Source organism: Salmo trutta, chromosome 18, assembly GCF_901001165.1.
Source record: "Salmo trutta chromosome 18, fSalTru1.1, whole genome shotgun sequence".
NCBI lineage: Eukaryota > Metazoa > Chordata > Actinopteri > Salmoniformes > Salmonidae > Salmo > Salmo trutta.
The window spans coordinates 22236289-22254591 of NC_042974.1; the positions used below are offsets into that span (position 1 = coordinate 22236289).

Sequence of the window (18303 nt, forward strand, 5' to 3'; positions counted from 1 at the left end):
CAAATAAAGCATTGACAATAAAATGGCAAACGTTTACCTTTGTTGCAATCCAGTGTTGTTTATCAATATCGCTCCCACACACGGCAAATAGGTCTGTGCTACAATGTACAGACAGGACAGTGAGCTACACAGCAGCCACCAATCACCCCGACAACGCGTTGTCCCTCACTCCTTGCTCATAGGCTACATGCGTGTTTCCCTCCTTGAGGACAGGCAAAGGGAGGGAGGTGGCTTCAGGACTCATTGTCATGTCATGGGATATCTTCAAAACTCTTACATTACAGGCTTCATACACATTTATGATCCTTAGAATGTTGATGGATCATTTAATTAAATACATTATTGTCAAATATGAAATCCATGTAAGATTAAATGAATGCATTTGATTAATTGCAGCGTATGAGGTGGTTGTACGTTAGTGTTTTTTTCAATTGTTTTTCTGACCACTGTGCATAGTGACTCAACAACAGGTGCAAATGTTGGAAATTAATACACCATAAGAGTAGCCTATTGGATCTGTCTTGGGCTTGTCAATAAAACTAATATGTTACTTGCTGTATGAAATACACTCAAATGTAAGCAAACAATAATGTGTTGTGCTGTGCAGGTTGACAATGACACTAAACATCAAAGCAACAGACAATAAACACATGATATTTAATTGTGTATATATTATAAAATATAGAAGTAAATAAATGTTTTGAAATAATACCTAGCATGCCAAACATCACCAAACAAAACATTGTATCTCATGTACAGAGCGCCACCAAGTGGCTGATATTGTACCATGCAGTATGAACAGTGTGCAGTGTAAAACCTTGTCTAGGAAATGAATGTTCATGTCCATGTCTTGCAGTGCACACCAAACATTAACGCAACCAGTAGCGACCCTTCATTCTGGGCAGGTGGGGCTCTGTTTTGAGCCCCACCTTTCTAGATAAAAATAATTATAATAAAGCCTCAAACAAACAAGCTCTCTTTTTTATTTTCTAGAGTAAGGCAGCTCCAAAATGCACGTGTTACAGCCTAGCTCAGTGCTTTCTGTGGTGGTGGGGCAGCCATCGGAAAATACTGAGCGTAGGGGTTGGTAATGTTCTCTAGTTGCGTCGTGATTGGCTTAGTGTTCTGTCACTCATGGGGACACTACGTCACCGCCAAATCTAAGGGTAGAGCTCGAACATTCAAGCCCCTTGGATGCTGCCATAGAGTTACATTAGAAGTGCCTATCCAAGAAGGGTCAAGATCGTTGGCCACGATAAAAGGAAGTCAAATTAAGTTATATCTACAGCAGCTTTGATTGGACTGATCATGTCAATGTCATATTTTCAAATCTTTGCTAGCAAGCTAGCAGTCATCATCATGAATCACGTTGACAATCTACTGGAAAATCCTTTTTAATCCTTGTCATATGAAGATAAATAATGAAGAGAAATTATAAATAAAACGTATCGGTGCTCATCGGCCATTGGACATAAACATTACGCAACTACTTGGAAATTGCACATTCAACAATGAGTGGTTTGGAAGGAATCAGTGGCTAACTGCAAGCATTGCAAAGCAATCACTTGCCTGCTATTCAGTGGAGTGGGTGTGTGGTCCGAAGTTTGGGTTTAATGGTCTCTTTTCCAAGCTTAAAAGGATAAACATTCAACATTGGCCATGGTGTCAATCCAGCATGACTCTGCCGCGCTCAAAACAACTGGAAACTCAGAATTGGAAATCTGATTTCAGTGAGTTCAAGACAACTGGGAACTCTGAAAAAAAACTAGCTCCGACTGAGAAAATATGTTTTGAACGGTCATCCAAATCGGAATTGCAAGTTTGGAACTCGGGCCTCTTTCTAGAGCTCCGACCTGAAGATCCCTGAGGTCATCATGATTCAACCTTGTTTTTTCCAGAGTTCCCAGTTGTCTTGAAAGCATCATAAATCCAGAGAATGCCAGACGTTGATGACCAAGTTTGATGACAAAATTTGCCCACGAAGGACCGCAGCACCAGCTTCCTGTTCAAGTGAGCACAGCACAACAAGGTGAGTCCAAAAATGTATTGTATGCTGCTGCATAAATGATGTAATATGCCAGGGAGATATGTATACTGTAGCTAACAAAGTAATACAAAGTATGTTGTGTAATAAGCTGTTAGTAGCCCATGTGCCTCACCCTAACAATTTGGTCCCGTTTCCCCTCCTAATTTTGCCTACTGCTCTGACTTGATGGTGCACATGTAGCCTATAGCCTGTTTAAGAGAAATTGAATCATTGAATATTGTTAGAACTTTCATTGTCTGCTTATATGCCCATTTTATTGAACAAATAGTTATATTGACTACGTCCATCCTACCTCGCTCATTAAGGTCTTAAATCGAAATTACGGATTGCCTCTTATCCACTCATCGTTCCCTAATGCCATAGTTTGTACATCTCAATTGTCAGTAGAAACCACATTTGTTTAATTAAGCAAGTCAGCCATACCAGCTATGTTTTTTTAAAAGGCAGTAAATGAGGCTGAAGGAACTGTTTCGCTGCCAGACAAGGCTCCGCTGATAGCCAGGTGTAGCAGTGGTAAGGTGTTGGGACTGCTGTTGAGACTGCTGTTGGGACAGCTTCATGTAGGCCCTAACAGTGTGTGGGCACCGTTTGTCAGCATTATAATGCAATTAATGTATTGTTTAGTGTTGGGTTGTGGGTTTGCTGGCAGGCATCTAAAAAAAAACATGTTGTTTGACACACCAAGATTTACATGCTAAAATCGCCACTGAACTCAACACATTTATTTTAAAATTGTACATGTTAGTCATTTAGCAGACGCTCTTATCCAGAGCAACTTACAGTAGTGAATGCATACATTTCATATTTTTTTTTTGCCGTACTGGTCCCCCGTGGGAATCGAACCCACAACACTGGCGTTGCAAACACCATGCTCTACCAAATGAGCCACACGGGAGGCATGCACAAGCTGTCATGACTTCTGCCGAAGTCGGCCCCTTTCCTGGTTCGGGCGGCGTTCGGCGGTCGACGTCACCGGCTTACTAGTCACCACCGATCCATGTTTCCCTGTTCGTTTTGTTTTGTCTTGATTATACACCTGTTTTCAATTCCCTTATTATGTTCCTTATTTAACCCTCTGGCTTACCTTTCTGTTTTGTCCGTGATTGTTCTTTGTCAGTGGTTGTTGGAGGTGTTTCTCCTCACCCTGTTGTTTTGCTGTTGGAGATTTTTGATTGTGTTTTTGAGTAAACAAGACTGTTTTTGCAGTCAAACCTGTGTCCTGCGCCTGACTCCGCTACGTCTCCAAACCAAAAGCGTTACACAAGCTTGATAATAACAAACACAATCTTTATTTGATCACTTTGTTGAAAACCCTTTACAATTCTAACGCATGCAGTTATTACAAGATCCATGTACAGTATCAATGGGTCTATGGTAGGGTTGGGGTCAGTTAGAGTTCAATTCTGAAAATGATTGAAATCTAAAATTCTAAACAAATAAAAACTTTTGAAATGAATGGCTTCTTTTAATTTTATTAAGAAGTCATTAAAAATGGTTTCCCTTTTTTTTATTACATTTCTACAGGCCCATCTCTCAGCGGTTCACCTAAAAAGTGACGTGGTGTGCTTTGTTGTTTGAATCCAAGATTGGCCATTTAAATTGGAATTTCAGTTTACTTCCTGAATTGACTGACTTGATGATCATGTTCTATGTGCTTCTGTTCTACACACTCAAACCTGTTCTACACACTCAAAACATCATGTCTGATGTTCATATAAATCAGCGATCATCAACTAGATTCAGCGATCATCAACTAGATTTATTGAGCAGGGGGCCGGAACATAGTTACACATAATTTATAGACTGCAAATTGACCACAAGAAGCCCAAACAGATACAATAATTGACTAAAACATAATCATTTCAAACCCTGCTTACATGTGTATATGATCACATACTGTATATCTCTCTATTATGCATGGGAATACTTTGGAACAGATTTCAAAAATAAAAATCAACTGATTGCAAATGATTTGCTGGTGTTTTTACAGTCTTTATTGCCCCCCCCCCCCTTGATTAGACATTGATATTCATTTTAAAGGGCAGACATTCAAAATGATACAGCAGAGATGTGCGTCACCGTGCTCTCCGGGGTATGGGAGGGGGAAAGGTGGCCCTCTGAGTTGGTCTTTTAGGAAGTGCTCGAGTGGGGCATGATGTGTAACGCTCCTGCAACAAACTTTCTGAAGCCCTAAAATGTATAACAGAGAACAACACGGTTGTTACACTTGGCATGGCAAATTAAACAGAGATTAAGCAACGCAGAGTGTATTCGTGTGAGTCACACAGTATTTTCAGTCATCTCAAATGAGCGTGTCTCTCAGGGGAATTATTAAAATAGTCACAGTGTGTTGGAGGTGTCATTCTGTAGAACCCCTTATAAGCTGATTGTCTGTTTCACAGTTAGTCCAGTAAGTCTCAGCTCTATAATCATTAAGAAAACAGTCATGTCAGCTGCAGAAACTGGATGTGGGTTATGACACAGTTAAACTTACATCTAGGTTAAAGATCCACGAGAGCAGTTGTTTGGCAATCATTAGGGTCGGGTTGGTTTTGTGGTTGGGAGTTTTAAAATGCACATCAACTCGGATTACCCAAATTATTTAGTTTGAGATACAAAATTCACAGAACTATCAACAGAAATATACCCAGACCAGTTTCATTACAAGTAAGAAGAATAAATGGTAACACAACATATGAATACCCTCTTCATGATGCATATTTAACTCCTTATGAGAAATGCATTACAATGGAGAAATTGGGCGTTAATAACTGCTCACAGACATTCAAACTGCATTATGACCAAGGCCATTGTCTTACGTCAGATAGCGCTTCAATTCCGCCTGCTCTGATCTGTCTCGTATATCGCAAAGGGTAATGGGATAGCTCGAAAGTAGTTCTGCTACTCTGAGTCGATATTCAGGTGATAATAAGGCATTCCACTAGAACACCATAGTTAGAGGCTGGCACTAAGATAGCATTGAATGAGCTGTATTCTGCTATAAGCAAACTAGAAAACGCTCACCCAGAGGTGGCGCTCCTAGTAGGAGGGGACTTTAATACAGGGAAACTTAAATCAGTTTTACCAAATTTCTATCAGCATGTTAAATTGCAACCAGATGGAAAAGAACTCTGGACCACCTATACTCCACACAAAGATGCATACAAAGCTCTCCCTCGCCCTCCATTTGGCAAATCTGACCATAATTCCATCCTCCTAATGCCTGCTTAAAGGCAAAAACTAAAGCAGGAAGCACCAGTGACTAGATCAATAAAAAAGTGGTCAGATGAAGCAGATGCTAAGCTACAGGACTGTTTTGCAAACAAAGACTGGAATATGTTCCGGGATTCCTCCAATGGCGTTGAGGAGTACACCACATCTGTCATTGGCTTCATCAATAAGTACATCGATGACGTCGTCCCCACAGTGACCGTACGTACATACGCCAATCAGAAGCCATGGATTACAGGCAGCATCCGCACTGAGCTAAAGGCTAGAGCTGCCGCTTTCAAGGAGCGGGACTCTAACCCGGAAGATTATAAGAAATTCCGCTATGCCCTCCGAAGAACCATCAAACAGGCAAAGCATCAATACAGGACTAAGATCGAGTCGTACTACACCGGCTCCGATGCTCATCGGATGCGGCAGGGCCTGCAAACCATTACAGACTACTAAGGGAAGCACAGCCGAGAGCTGCCCAGTGACACGAGCATACAGGACAAGCTAAACTACTTCTATGCTCGCTTCGAGGCAAATAACACTGAAACATGCATGAGAGCACCAACTGTCCCGGAAAACTTTGTGATCACGCTCTCTGCAGCCGATGTGAGTAAGACCTTTAGACAGGTCAACATTCACAAGGCCACAGGGCCAGACAGATTACCAGGACATGTACTGCGAGCATGAACTGACCAACTAGCAAGTGTCTTCACTGACATTTTCAACCTCTCCCTGTCCGAGTCTGTAATACCAACATGTTTAAGCACCATAGTGCCTGTTCCCAAGAACACTAAGGTAACCTGCCTAAATGGCGACCGACCCGTAGCACTCATGTCTGTAGCCATGAAGTGCTTTGAAAGGCTGGTCATGGCTCACATCAACACAATCACCATCAGTCTGAATCTGATTAAGAGAATGCCAAGAGTGTGCACATCTGTCATCAAGGCAAAGGGTGGCTACTTTGAAGAATTTCAAATATAAAATATATTTTGATTTGTATAACACTTTTTTGTGTTACTACATGATTCCATATGTGTTATTTCATAGTTTGATGTCTTCACTATTATTCAAAAATTTAGAAAATTGTAAAAAATAAAGAAAAACCCTGGAATGAGTAGGTGTGTCCAAACTTCTGACTGGTAATGTATAGTCCATTTGTTTGTGCTGTTGGTCTTGGCAAGCTTTATGTTCTGGTCGGCTAGCTAACGCTCACTCACTCACGTGGCTGCTAGCACCGTCAAGGTGTCATGAAAAGGGGCATGAGGGAAGCCCTACAATATTACGTTTTACTAAGTAGTGAGAACGCTCAGGAGCAGGCAATGCTGAAAAGTGATCTTTAGTCATGTACTTTATTAAATGTTGTTTTGTAATGGTCTAAAACAAACGGACAAAAAGACAATTGCATTTGAAAAAAGACAACTTTTTTTCTGTGAGCCAATGTGGTATCCTAGGTAAGCACAGGTTTTTTCCCCCCACAGACAGGCGGGACCACGACATTCTATCTAATACCGACTGGGATCAGTATTTCTGAAGTTTGACTATGGCATGAAAGCTAACATAAATGTGTCCTTTAACATTAGCTTGCTAATGCGTAAGCGGAGCCAGTCAATTAAATCATATTTGATAGAAAGGATGCAGCTAACCAACCAGCTTCCTACTTAGCGCTGCACAGACAATGTTGAATATTCCAACAAAAGATAGCTAGCAAGCTACTATTGTGGCTAGTAGTGCCAAAGCTTGCACATTATGAGTTTTTATGAAGCAGTTGTTCTTCTGCCACGAGTCATTGCGGTAGCCTCCAGAGTCAGCGGCTGACTGTGCTCAGTTGACTCAACAATACGATCACGGAGAAACATGCAGATCTACGGACTGATTTTTTAAGTCAGTTCCTCTTATATGTGGGTCTGCATGTCTACAACTTCAAGGTCATTTAATAACCTTTTAGAACCGATAGCGGCAGCCAACGGCTGTGTTTTTTTTAAACAATAATATCGCAAAATGAACTTGCTATTGTATTCGCGTTGCTGTTGTCATCAACCAGAAACGAGGTATGCTGTCATTTTACTTTTCAAAGTTTTTCTTACTTCATTTCTCAAAATGACGGCGCCGAAGCAGTCACAACATTTCACTGTGAAAGAGGCTTTATATATGTTGGTTGGTGATATGGATTTGCACATGTCCTTGGGCTTTGAAAAGTGATGGTGTCGAGGTGAGTGAAATTAGTTAACAGTAGATAGATATATGTTTGGTCTTGTCGATGTTTGATGCTTTGAAACTTGGAGATTATTTCAATATTTAGTGGTGTGGGGGCTGTGCTTTGGCAAAGTGGGTGGGGTTATATCCTGCCTGTTTGGCCCTGTCCGGGGGTATCATCGGATGGGGCCACAGTGTCTTCTGATCCCTCCTGTCTCAGCCTCCAGCATTTATGCTGCAGTAGTTTATGTGTCGGGGGGCTAGGGTCAGTCTGTTACATCTGGAGTATTCTCTTGTCTTATCCGGTGTCCTGTGTGAATTTAAATATGCTCTCTCTAATTCTCTCTTTCTCTCTTTCTTTCTCTCGGAGGACCTGAGCCCTAGGACCATGCCTCGGGACTACCTGGCATGATGACTCCTTGCTGTCCCCAGTCCACCTGGCCATGCTGCTGCTCCAGTTTCAACTGTTCTGCCTGCGGCTACGGAACCCTGACCTGTTCACCGGACGTGCTTGTTGCACCCTCGACAACTACTCTGATTATTATTATTTGACCATGCTGGTCATTTATGAACATTTTAACATCTTGACCATATTCTGTTATAATATCCACCCGGCACAGCCAGAAGAGGACTGGCCACTCCTCATAGCCTGGTTCCTCTCTAGGTTTCTTCCTAGGTTTTTGGCCTTTCTAGGGAGTTTTTCCTAGCCACCGTGCTTCTTTCACATGCATTGCTTGCTGTTTGGGGTTTTAGGCTGGGTTTCTGTACAGCACTTTGAGATTTCAGCTGATATACGAAGGGCTATATAAATACATTTGATTTGATTTCAGATTAGTAAATCCCATCATGTCATGATAACTTGGTTGGTACAGGCGAGCACATCAGCAGTAGCGCTTGAATGCTTGCTATAGCTAGCTAGCTAGCTAGTTAGTCTGTCGGGCAAGAAAAGTTATTTGTAGCGGTAAAATTGGGTGTGTCAACCTCAGTCACTTTCACTAGCTGGCCATACAGACAACCAGCTAACTTGCCACCGAAATTAAGGCTAGAGTAATTTGTGTTTATATGTTGTGTTTAGGTTATGGTTTGTCGTGTTTGCTAGGTGCAGATATTCATAGGCTATACATTGTCTCGTGTTCCTATTATTTGACAGTTTAGCTGTCGTGTTAGGGTAGTAGATGCCCACGCATTGGAGCTCATATGATGAGTTGGATATTTGTTTACATAGCCAGCTAACATGTAGCTTGTTTTGTCCTGTTTCTACCGATGCAATTACTTTGGAAACTGTCCCAGTTTCGCAACTAATCAGCTAACATTGGCAAACTCTGTAGTTAGTCTGTCAGGCAAGAAAGCAAGAGTTGATTGGAGGAGAGAGAGAGAGAGAGAGAGAGAGAGAGAGAGAGAGAGAGAGAGAGAGATGGGAGGCGTGTAACTCTATCACACAATTTATTATGGAAACCCCTTATTAGGAAGAGAGTATGTGTATTGTTGAGAAAAAATAAAGAGGAAGGAAGAGAGACAGTGTGAGGGAGAGAGAAAGTTGATGTTCCTGACTACAATTGTATTCTATTTGTTGCTCTTCTCCTTTTCCTCTGTTACTCTGCTCCTCTAGGTCAGTGCAAGTGAGGGAAGTGATGTGGAGAGTCAGGGCTCAGCAGCAAAAGGCAGGGAGGAAGAGGAGTTAGAGATGATTGGAGGGATAGAGATGTGGAGTGGGAGAGAGGAAAAGGAGAGTGAAGAGGACAGAGAGGAGAGAGGCAGAGTGGAGGGAGAGAGGAAGAGGGGACTGGAGGTAGAGAGAAAGAGGAGAGTGAAGAGGGAGAGGAGGACGGAGAGGAAGAAGCAGAGGGAGATTAGGAAGCAGAGAGAGCGGAGGGGAAGAGGGAGAGCACACCCGAGAGGGGCGCCTACGTCCCACCATTCATCCTTGTACCACACAGCCTGGGCCTAAAGTGACAGTGGCAGGGGTTTTGGAGTTGTTTTTAAAAGTGGTAGGAACTTACAGTTGAAGTCGGAAGTTTACATACACTTTGGTTGGAGTCATTAAAACTTGTTTTTCAACTACTCCACAAATTTCTTGTTAACAAACTATAGTTTTGGCAAGTCGGTTATGACATCTACTTTGTGCATGACACAAGTAATTTTTCCAAAAATTGTTTACAGACAGATTATTTCACTTATAATTCACTGTATCACAATTCCAGTGGGTCAGAAGTTTACATACACTAAGTTGACTGTGCCTTTAAACAGCTTGGAAAATTCCAGAAAATTATGTCATGGCTTAAGAAGCTTCTGATAGGCTAATTGACATCATTTGAGTCAATTGGAGGTGTACCTGTGGATGTATTTCAAGGCCTACCTTCAAACTCAGTGCTTCTTTGCTTGACATCATAGGAAAATCAAAAGAAATCAGCCAAGACCTCAGTTTTTTTTTAGACCTCCACAAGTCTGGTTCATCTTTGGGAGCAATTTCCAAATGCCTGAAGGTACTACATTCATAGGTACAAACAATTGTACGCAAGTATAAACACCATGGGACCATGCAGCCGTCATACTGCTCAAGAAGGAGACGCGTTCTGTCTCCTAGAGATGAACGTACTTTGGTGTGAAAAGTGCAAATCAATCCCAGAACAACAGCAAAGGACCTTGTAAAGGTGCTGCAGGAAACAGGTACAAAAGTATCTATATCCACAGTAAAACGCGTTCTATATCAACATAACCTGAAAGGCCGCTCAGCAAGGAAGATGCCACTGCTCCAAAACCGCCATAAAAAAAACCAGACTACGGTTTGCATCTGCACATGGGGACATAGATCGTACTTTTTGGAGAAATGTCCACTGGTCTGATGAAACAAAAACAGAACTGTTTGGCCATAATGACCATCGTTATGTTTGGAGGAAAAGGGGGGAGGCATGCAAGCCGAAGAACACCATCCCAACCGTGAAGCACGGGGGTGGCAGCATCATGTTGTGGGGGTGCTTTGCTGCAGGAGGTACTGGTACACTTCACAAAATAGATGGCGTCATGAGGAAGAAAAATTATTTGGATATATTGAAGCAACATCTCAAGACGGCAGTCAGGAAGTTAAAGCTTGGTCGCAAATGGGTCTTCCAAATGAACAATGACCCCAAGCATACTTCCAAAGTTATGGCAAAATGGCTTAAGGACAACAAAGTCAAGGTATTGGAGTGGCCATTACAAAGCCCTGACCTCAATCCTATTGAAAATTTGTGGGCAGAACTGAAAAAGCGTGTGCGAGGAAGGAGGCCTACAAACCTGACTCAGTTACACCAGCTCTGTCAGGAGGAATGGGCCAAAATTCACCCAACTTATTGTGGGAAGCTTGTGGAAGGCTACCCAAAACGTTTGACCCAAGTTAAACAATTTAAAGGCAATGCTACCAAATTCTAATTGAGTGTCTGTAAACTTCTGAACCACTGGGAATGTGATGAAAGAAATAAGAGCTGAAATAAATCATTCTCTCTACTATTATTCTGACATTTCACATTCTTAAAATAAAGTGGTGATCCTAACTGACCTAAGACAGGGAATTTTACTAGGATTAAATGTCAGGAATTGTGAAAAACTGAGTTTAAATGTATTTGGTTAAGGTGTATGTAAACTTCCGACTTCAACTGTATATCTGTTCCAGAGCTTGAGGAGCTATTACAATGTTGGGCGCACAATGGTGGAAGTATGTGTTTGGGGGATGCGCAACATTGCCATCATAAATGCGTACATTGTGTGGTGGACCCTGCAAAGGCCCCTTCCCAGAAACCGCAGGCGCTGGTCCATGAAGGCATTAAAAATGCAGCTTGGGCATTCACTTTGGGATATGGCTACATTGGCAGGAAGAGGGGAGCCAAGAGTGTGGCACCAGGGCATGTGGACTGAGTTGTAACTAATTTGAAAGCAGGTGAAGTTTGAAGGTTGCAAGAGAGGTTGTGCATCCCAAATGGATGCAGGGCAAGGGGTGGGAGATGTATAGAAACCTCCTTTGGGTGCTCTACGTGTTCTGGGCCACTTTGCAGGGTAGGGCTGTGCTTCCAGAAGTTCCATGACATGTTGTAGGCTAAATGCAAACACTAAAGTGACAGTGTGAAATATGAATTTGTCCTACGCATCTTTTATTGCCTTTGAACAGTTATGTTTTGTGTCTTCTCTCTATCTGTCTCTATCTAGTACTTGTTGCATCCACAGAATTGTTGTCAAAGTAGGCTACTCTTTCTACATTTTGTGTCAGACCTGTTCTGTACTAAATCTTATTGAGAGTTTACCTACATTTTGAAATAGTCTCTGAATAGTTGTTAACATTTTTACATTGTTACAGAAGTATGAATCGTTGTCAATCAAATAGCCTACTTTGTGTGGGTTTTGAAATACTTTCTGAATATTGTCCTCTGGTCACATTTTGGATAATTGTTTATTTATATGTAAATATTATTTATAAGTATAGCATATTATACTTGGTACATTTTCAGTGAGTAATTTAGTCACATTTACTTCAATTTAAATACTCTAGGATTATTATTAGTTATTCTGCCTATTTCATGGAGAGTCATATGAGGGCGCAGTGATATTGTTACATTTTGTACTGTTTTCATTTTTTGAATGGCAGTTTGAATTTGAGTTCCATGTCCTACAAGACAGATCGGCTGAGGGACGAGCTTTACGGAGGAGTGACGGAATCTGACGTGAGACCATGGACCAAGGCCTTATGAAGCAAATGAACATAAAATTAGACAATAAACGCTTTCTATGCGTAGCCTAATATACAGCAAGTTGTGGTAAAAGCCTTTTGATGTTAAACTCTAACTCAATATACACTGAGTGTACGAAACATCTGCTCTTTCCATTATATAGACTGACCAGGTGAAAGTTATGATCCCTTATTGATGTCTCTTATTAAATCCACTTCAAATCAATGTAGATGAGGGGAAGGAGACAGGATAAACAAGGATTTTTAAGCCTTGAGACAATTGAGACATGGATTATGTATGTGTGCAATTCAGAGGGCGAATGGGCAAGACAAAACATAGAAGTGCCTTTGAACAGGGTATGGTAGTAGGTGCCAGGCCCACCGGTTTGTGTCAAGAACTGCAATGCTGCTGGATTTTTCATGCTCAACAGTTTCCTGTGTGTACCAAGAATGGTCCATCACCCAAAGGATGTGGAACTTAATATTAGGAAGGTATTCCTCATGTTTGGTATACTCAGTGTATATCCATCTCTCTACCTTGTGACAAGTTTTCGTTTTAGATAATAAAGAGAAAGTTGACATGAATATAGCTATCTTCAAACTTCAGGTTTCCTCTCTGACAGTGCAGTCATCAGTCAGCAAATATTCCCTCTTTATCATTTCCGTCATCTCACTTTTACCACTGTGTATAATGCGCACTGATGTGTTTCTCAAGTTGGCTTGTCTTTTCAATATGTAATATTCTCAAATAAACTACTTGTTTTCATATTACTCTTTATTGAGCTGCTATCTAGACTACAGCATTAATACATCATATTGTAACATTGGTTGTTATACTGCAATATTAGACCATTTGTGATTCTATACTGTCATAATACTCATATTGCTGTAGTACTATGATGGTGATTTTCCGTCTACCCCAGTGTTTTACTCAGGCTCAGGCTTCTTGTTGTCTCACTGGGCCATGGCTCTGGCGGAACTGCTCTAACTTGGAGCCAAGGCAAGGACTTGGGTACTTTTCAGCTGTCATTTCCATAACAATGGCTAGCTGTGAACTTTAACACTTTCTCACAAAGCAACAGTCTTGAATGTCACACTCCAGATGGAAACACAATAACACTAAAGCTACATTAACATAAAACACTGGCAGCCCACTGGTGTGGGGGAAAGTCTAATCGGAAAAGCATCATAAGTTGACATACATTTATTAAGTTACATTTTGTTGTTGATTTCTGTGTGCCGGAAGGCAAGTCTGCTGTTTGTGATAACAATGTGGCAGGTAGCCTAGTGGTTAGAGTGTTAGGCCTGTAACCGAAAGGTTGCTAGATCCAATCCCCGAGCTGACAAGGTAAAAAATCTGTCGTTCTGCTCCTGAACAAGGCAGTTAACCCACTTTTCCTAGGCTGTCATTGTAATTAAGAATTTGTTCTTAATTGACTTGTCTAGTTAAATAAAGGTCAAATATTACTGATTCTATTTTTAACTCCTGCAATGTTGCCTTTCTGTAATTCCATGTTGCATTACATGCAATTACATTCTGTAATCAAGTTACATCAAGTTTCTGTGATCCTGACACAGGAACGTATGAAAGGGCCTCTCTTATCCAGAGAGTGGGCTTACTGGTCTGGGCGTCGTGGAGGGATTCTGGGGGGAGGAAGTAGAGGTGCAGACTCAGTGATCCTTGGAGGTCGTGGAGGAAGAGGGAGGAGGTCAACTGTGTCCTTTCCATGGATCAAATCAATATACAGCATAATTAATAATCAGGTTACAAAAGCGCCATTGACAGAGTACATTGTAAATAAGTACCGTCGTGGCCAAAAGTTTTGAGAATGACACAAATATTAATTTTCACAAAGTTTGCTGCTTCAGTGTCTTTAGATCATTTTTGTCAGATGTTACTATGGAATACGGAAGTATAATTACAAGCATTTCATAAGTGTCAAAGGCTTTTATTGACAATTACATGAAGTTGATGCAAAGAGTCAATATTTGCAGTGTTGACCCTTCTTTTTCAAGACCTCTGCAATCCACCCTGGCATGCTGTCAATTAACTTCTGGCAAAGGCAAAGAGGGACTTTGCAATTAATTGCAATTCATCTGATCACTCTTCATAACATTCTGGAGTATATGCAAACTGCCATCATACAAACTGAGCAGCAGACTTTGTGAAAATTAATATTTGTGTCATTCTCAAAACTTTTGGCCATGACTGTACATGCCTTCCTAAGTATGATTTTTTTTAAATCACGATGCTTTAGATCAATTACAAAGGTGTTTATAACGTAATGCTTTTGCGGTGGTTTGACTCAATTTGATTTAATGTCTCTCAGCAACTACATGTAGGAATAAGGATAAGCTATTTAGCTTTGTTGACTAAGCCATGTATTCACAAAGACAGAAATATACCAAAAGCGTGTTGGGTGAACTGGGCTTTGAAGAACAATTTGCCCTTACCTCAAACTCAGGCTCAGTTCCACTGCTGTAGCTAATGTTACTATGTGTGCTGAGTCTGTTACTGCCACTACCTGAGAAAGTGAAAGTAAAAACTATACGCTCAGGAAAGAAACACGACAAGTAAATGTGAAACAATTTCTTGAAGAGTTAAGAGCCTGTAGTAGGATGTGATGAACACCCCTCTTCAGACAGTAGGCTTAAGTGCACATTAATAGCTATAGATGAAGGCGACTCAGAGAGAGCAGCTGAGTAAAGCAACAATAATGGGGAGAGAAATGTAGCTACCGGTCTAATCTTTTAGACATAATGACATAGATGATATGGAAATAATCAGAGTTGATCAGCACAACAAATGACCACGTGTTGCAGATTTCATCACCTCTGCGAAGAAAAGTATATTCTATAAGAACTAAAACAGATTTTTGATCAAGACAATCCACACTAACATCATCTTGTAATATATCCAACATCAAAACTACATCAGCTGTCATTTCTGACTGCCATCCTGACATAAGGATCATAGTGACATGAAAATGACAGTTAAGACTCACTGGATGTGCTGGAGGTACTGCCAGTCTTCCAAGTGTTTCTCTGGATTGGCCGGGCCACAGGAGGGGTTTCGGCCATGGCCTGTGGGGCAGGATCGTACACAGAACACTCCACAGCCATGTTGGAGCCCCAGTGAAGGTTCCTCTGCAAAGGGGCACTTATCTCCAGACCTCACAGGGAAGAGGCCAGATCAACAATAAGCTAAATGTCATATTTACAGTACATATATGTTCCAAAGTATTTCCATTTAAGTGTTTTACTGTAACATTATCATGATTTTATACTGGACAAAAATATATACGCAACATGTAAAGTGTTGGTCCCATGTTTCATGAGCTGAAATAAAAGATCCCATATGCACAAAAGATTTCCATATGCACGAAAAGCTTATTTCTCCCAAAAAAATTGCACAAATTAGTTTACATCCCTGTTAGTGAGCATTTTTCATTTGCCAAGATAATCCATCCACCTGACAGATGTGGTATATCAATAAGCTGATTAAACAGCATGATCATTACACAGGAGCACATTGTGCTGGGGACAATAAAAGGCTACTTTAACTTCTTTGTATTTTTTTGTACCATCATATTTGAAATGCAAGAGAAAGGCCATAATGTATTACTCCAGCCCAGGTGCAATTAAGATTTTGGCCACTAGATGGCATCAGTGTATATGCACAATTTTAGACTGATACAATGAACCATTACAATTCTGTTCAATCAAGACTGCCCAAATGTGCCTAATTTGTTTATTAATAACTTTTCATGTTCAAAATTGTGCACTCTCCTCAAACAATAGCATGGTATTCTTTCACTGTAATAGCTACTGGAAATTGGACAGTGCAGTTAGATTAACAAGAATTTAAGCTTTCTGCCAATATCAGATATATCTATGTCCTGGGAAATGTTCTTGTTACTTAGGCTAATGCAATTAGCATGAGGTTGTATGTTAGCTCAACCGTCCCGTGGAAGGGACACCGATCCCGAAGAAGTTTAAAATGTGCAGTTTTGTCACAACACAATGCCACAGATGTCTCACGTTTTGAGGGAGCGTGCAATTGGCATTCTGACTGTAGGAATGTTCACCATACTTGAGTAAAAGTAAAGATACCTTAATTGAAAATGACTCAAGTAAAGTGAAAGTCACCCAGTAAAATACTACTTGAGTAAAAGTAAAAAAGTATTTGGTTTGAAATATACCTAAGTATCAAAAGTAAATGTAATCGCTAAAATGTACTTAAGTATCAAAAGTAAAAGTATAATTCATTTCATAGTCCATATATTAAGCAAACTAGACAGTACCGTTTTTTTGTTTTTTGTATATACGAATAACCAGGGGCACACTCCAACACTCAGACATCATTTACAAACAAAGCATTTGTGTTTAGTAAGTCTGCCATATCAGAGGCAGTAGGTATGACCAGGGAAGTTCTCTTGATAAATGTGTGAATTGGACAACTTTGCTGTCCTGCTAAGCATTCAAAATGTAACGAGTACTTTTGGGTCTTAGGGAAAATATATGGAGTAAAAAGTACATTATGTTCTTCAGGAATGTAGTGAAGTAAAAGTAAAGTACAGAAAAAATGACTTCAGTAGTACTTTAAAGTATTTTTACTTAAGTACTTTACACAACTGATCAAATGTGACCACTAATGCTGTCTTATGGACTGACATAATTGTAGGCATAGTCAAAGAGGAAAGGCCAATGAAATAAAAAATGTACACTTCAGTAGCCTGATAAATGAAATGTGCCAAGTTGCCATCAAGGCAAAGTGTGGCTACTTTGAAGAATTTCAAATATAAAATATATATTTGGATTTTTTCAACACTTTTTTGGTTACCACATTTTTCCATGTGTTATTTCATAGTTTTACAATGTAGAAAATAGTAAAAATTAAGAAAAACCCTGGAACGAGTAGGTGTGTCCAAACATTTGACTGGTACTGTAATTGCAGTTAAAGTAACCTATAAAATTGTCACATGTAGAGGAAAAGTATAAAAGAGTCTCCAAATATGCCTACCAATCTCCTTCCCAATCTTCTCCCTCTCTTTATGGCGTCTGGAAATGCTGTCTCGGAGTCTTTTCAGATTTTCCTGTGACAAATAATATTTTCTGAATTCATGGAGGTAGTATTTCAGATAATCATTGTACCCCCAAAAGCTAGGCCCGGGCCAAAGAAAATATCTGTTTCTTGTGTTCTGCCAAGAGATATGAGTATTAACTATAATCTACTACTGTACCTGTTGATAGCGCAGAGAGTGAGATCTCCTTTCCTGGTCAAACTGCCAGGTCTTGAATTCCTGCACAGCATCATCCACACTCAGGACCCCCACCTTCACTTTCTCCTGCAAGGCTATGAGCTGCCTCTGGCCTGGGGTCTTCATTCCAGCATAGGGGTCGTAAGAAGAGGAGGTGGCGGCTCTGTCACTCACAGGCCTCACTGGAGGTTTGGAGTCACATGCATTGTTTACTAATTAGTGGAGAAGCTGTGATTCAGGGCAATGTGCAATACATGGAAAATAAAATCTCAAGTGATGTTCAATTTGATATGTACCTGTGTTTGATGGGATATCTCTGAGGTTCCTCTGTGGATTTGATTCTTCATTTCCCGAAAACACTGTGAAAAGCATAGTCATTCATCTGGACCTTAAATACACGGCTGGTTTGGCGACTTATGCGCTAGCTAATAGCTTTGGAAAACATTTGTGCTGTTCAGTCATGTACCTCTTGAGATGTAGGTCTTGGACTCCTCAGGCTCTGAAAACGTTACAGGTCTCGGAATTGGAGCTGGTGGACGGTTTAAAATGTCTGGGATATAGGTCGCATTCTCGTCCACCGTGTCATAGATTTGATCTTGAACACACATGTTGTAAGGGTCTTCCTCCTCGAACCCCTCTGGTTCTTCCACCTGGTCTCCCACCTCTTCATTAGCTGTATGCTCCACAACTTGGGCCACACCTGCATCAGGTTTCCCTTAAAAAGCCACATCATTTGTAAAAAAAAAAAAAAAAGAGTATGTCCACAAGTCCAATTACAGTACAATGTAGTACAGTATTTTGTAGTGAAGTTTAGACAACTGTTGATTGCCCCTTGAGCCAGATGTGAATGCTCTGGGGACAAACTTACCCAACCAGTTTAAATACAA

General features: G+C 40.7%; 2 protein-coding genes across 2 annotated transcripts in view; both read right to left on the reverse strand.

The window, feature by feature from the left end:
- LOC115153011 (sorbin and SH3 domain-containing protein 1) overlaps positions 1 to 120 on the reverse strand; it is a 71460-nt gene extending 71340 nt beyond the window's left edge. Inside the window, exon 1 of the mRNA XM_029698010.1 lies at positions 38 to 120. The gene's annotated coding sequence lies outside the window, so the exon portion shown is untranslated. The remainder of the gene's footprint in view (positions 1 to 37) is intronic.
- Positions 121 to 3313: 3193 nt separating this feature from the next.
- Positions 3314 to 18303, reverse strand: part of LOC115153012 (phosphoinositide 3-kinase adapter protein 1) — a 28353-nt gene continuing 13363 nt past the window's right edge. Inside the window, exons 10-17 of the mRNA XM_029698011.1 lie at positions 17883 to 18131; positions 17713 to 17775; positions 17399 to 17598; positions 17179 to 17251; positions 15161 to 15328; positions 14610 to 14680; positions 13776 to 13876; positions 3314 to 4237 (exon numbers count right to left, since the gene is read on the reverse strand). Coding sequence (XP_029553871.1) covers positions 4123 to 4237; positions 13776 to 13876; positions 14610 to 14680; positions 15161 to 15328; positions 17179 to 17251; positions 17399 to 17598; positions 17713 to 17775; positions 17883 to 18131 — 1040 coding nt within the window. The 3' untranslated portion in view covers positions 3314 to 4122. The remainder of the gene's footprint in view (positions 4238 to 13775; positions 13877 to 14609; positions 14681 to 15160; positions 15329 to 17178; positions 17252 to 17398; positions 17599 to 17712; positions 17776 to 17882; positions 18132 to 18303) is intronic.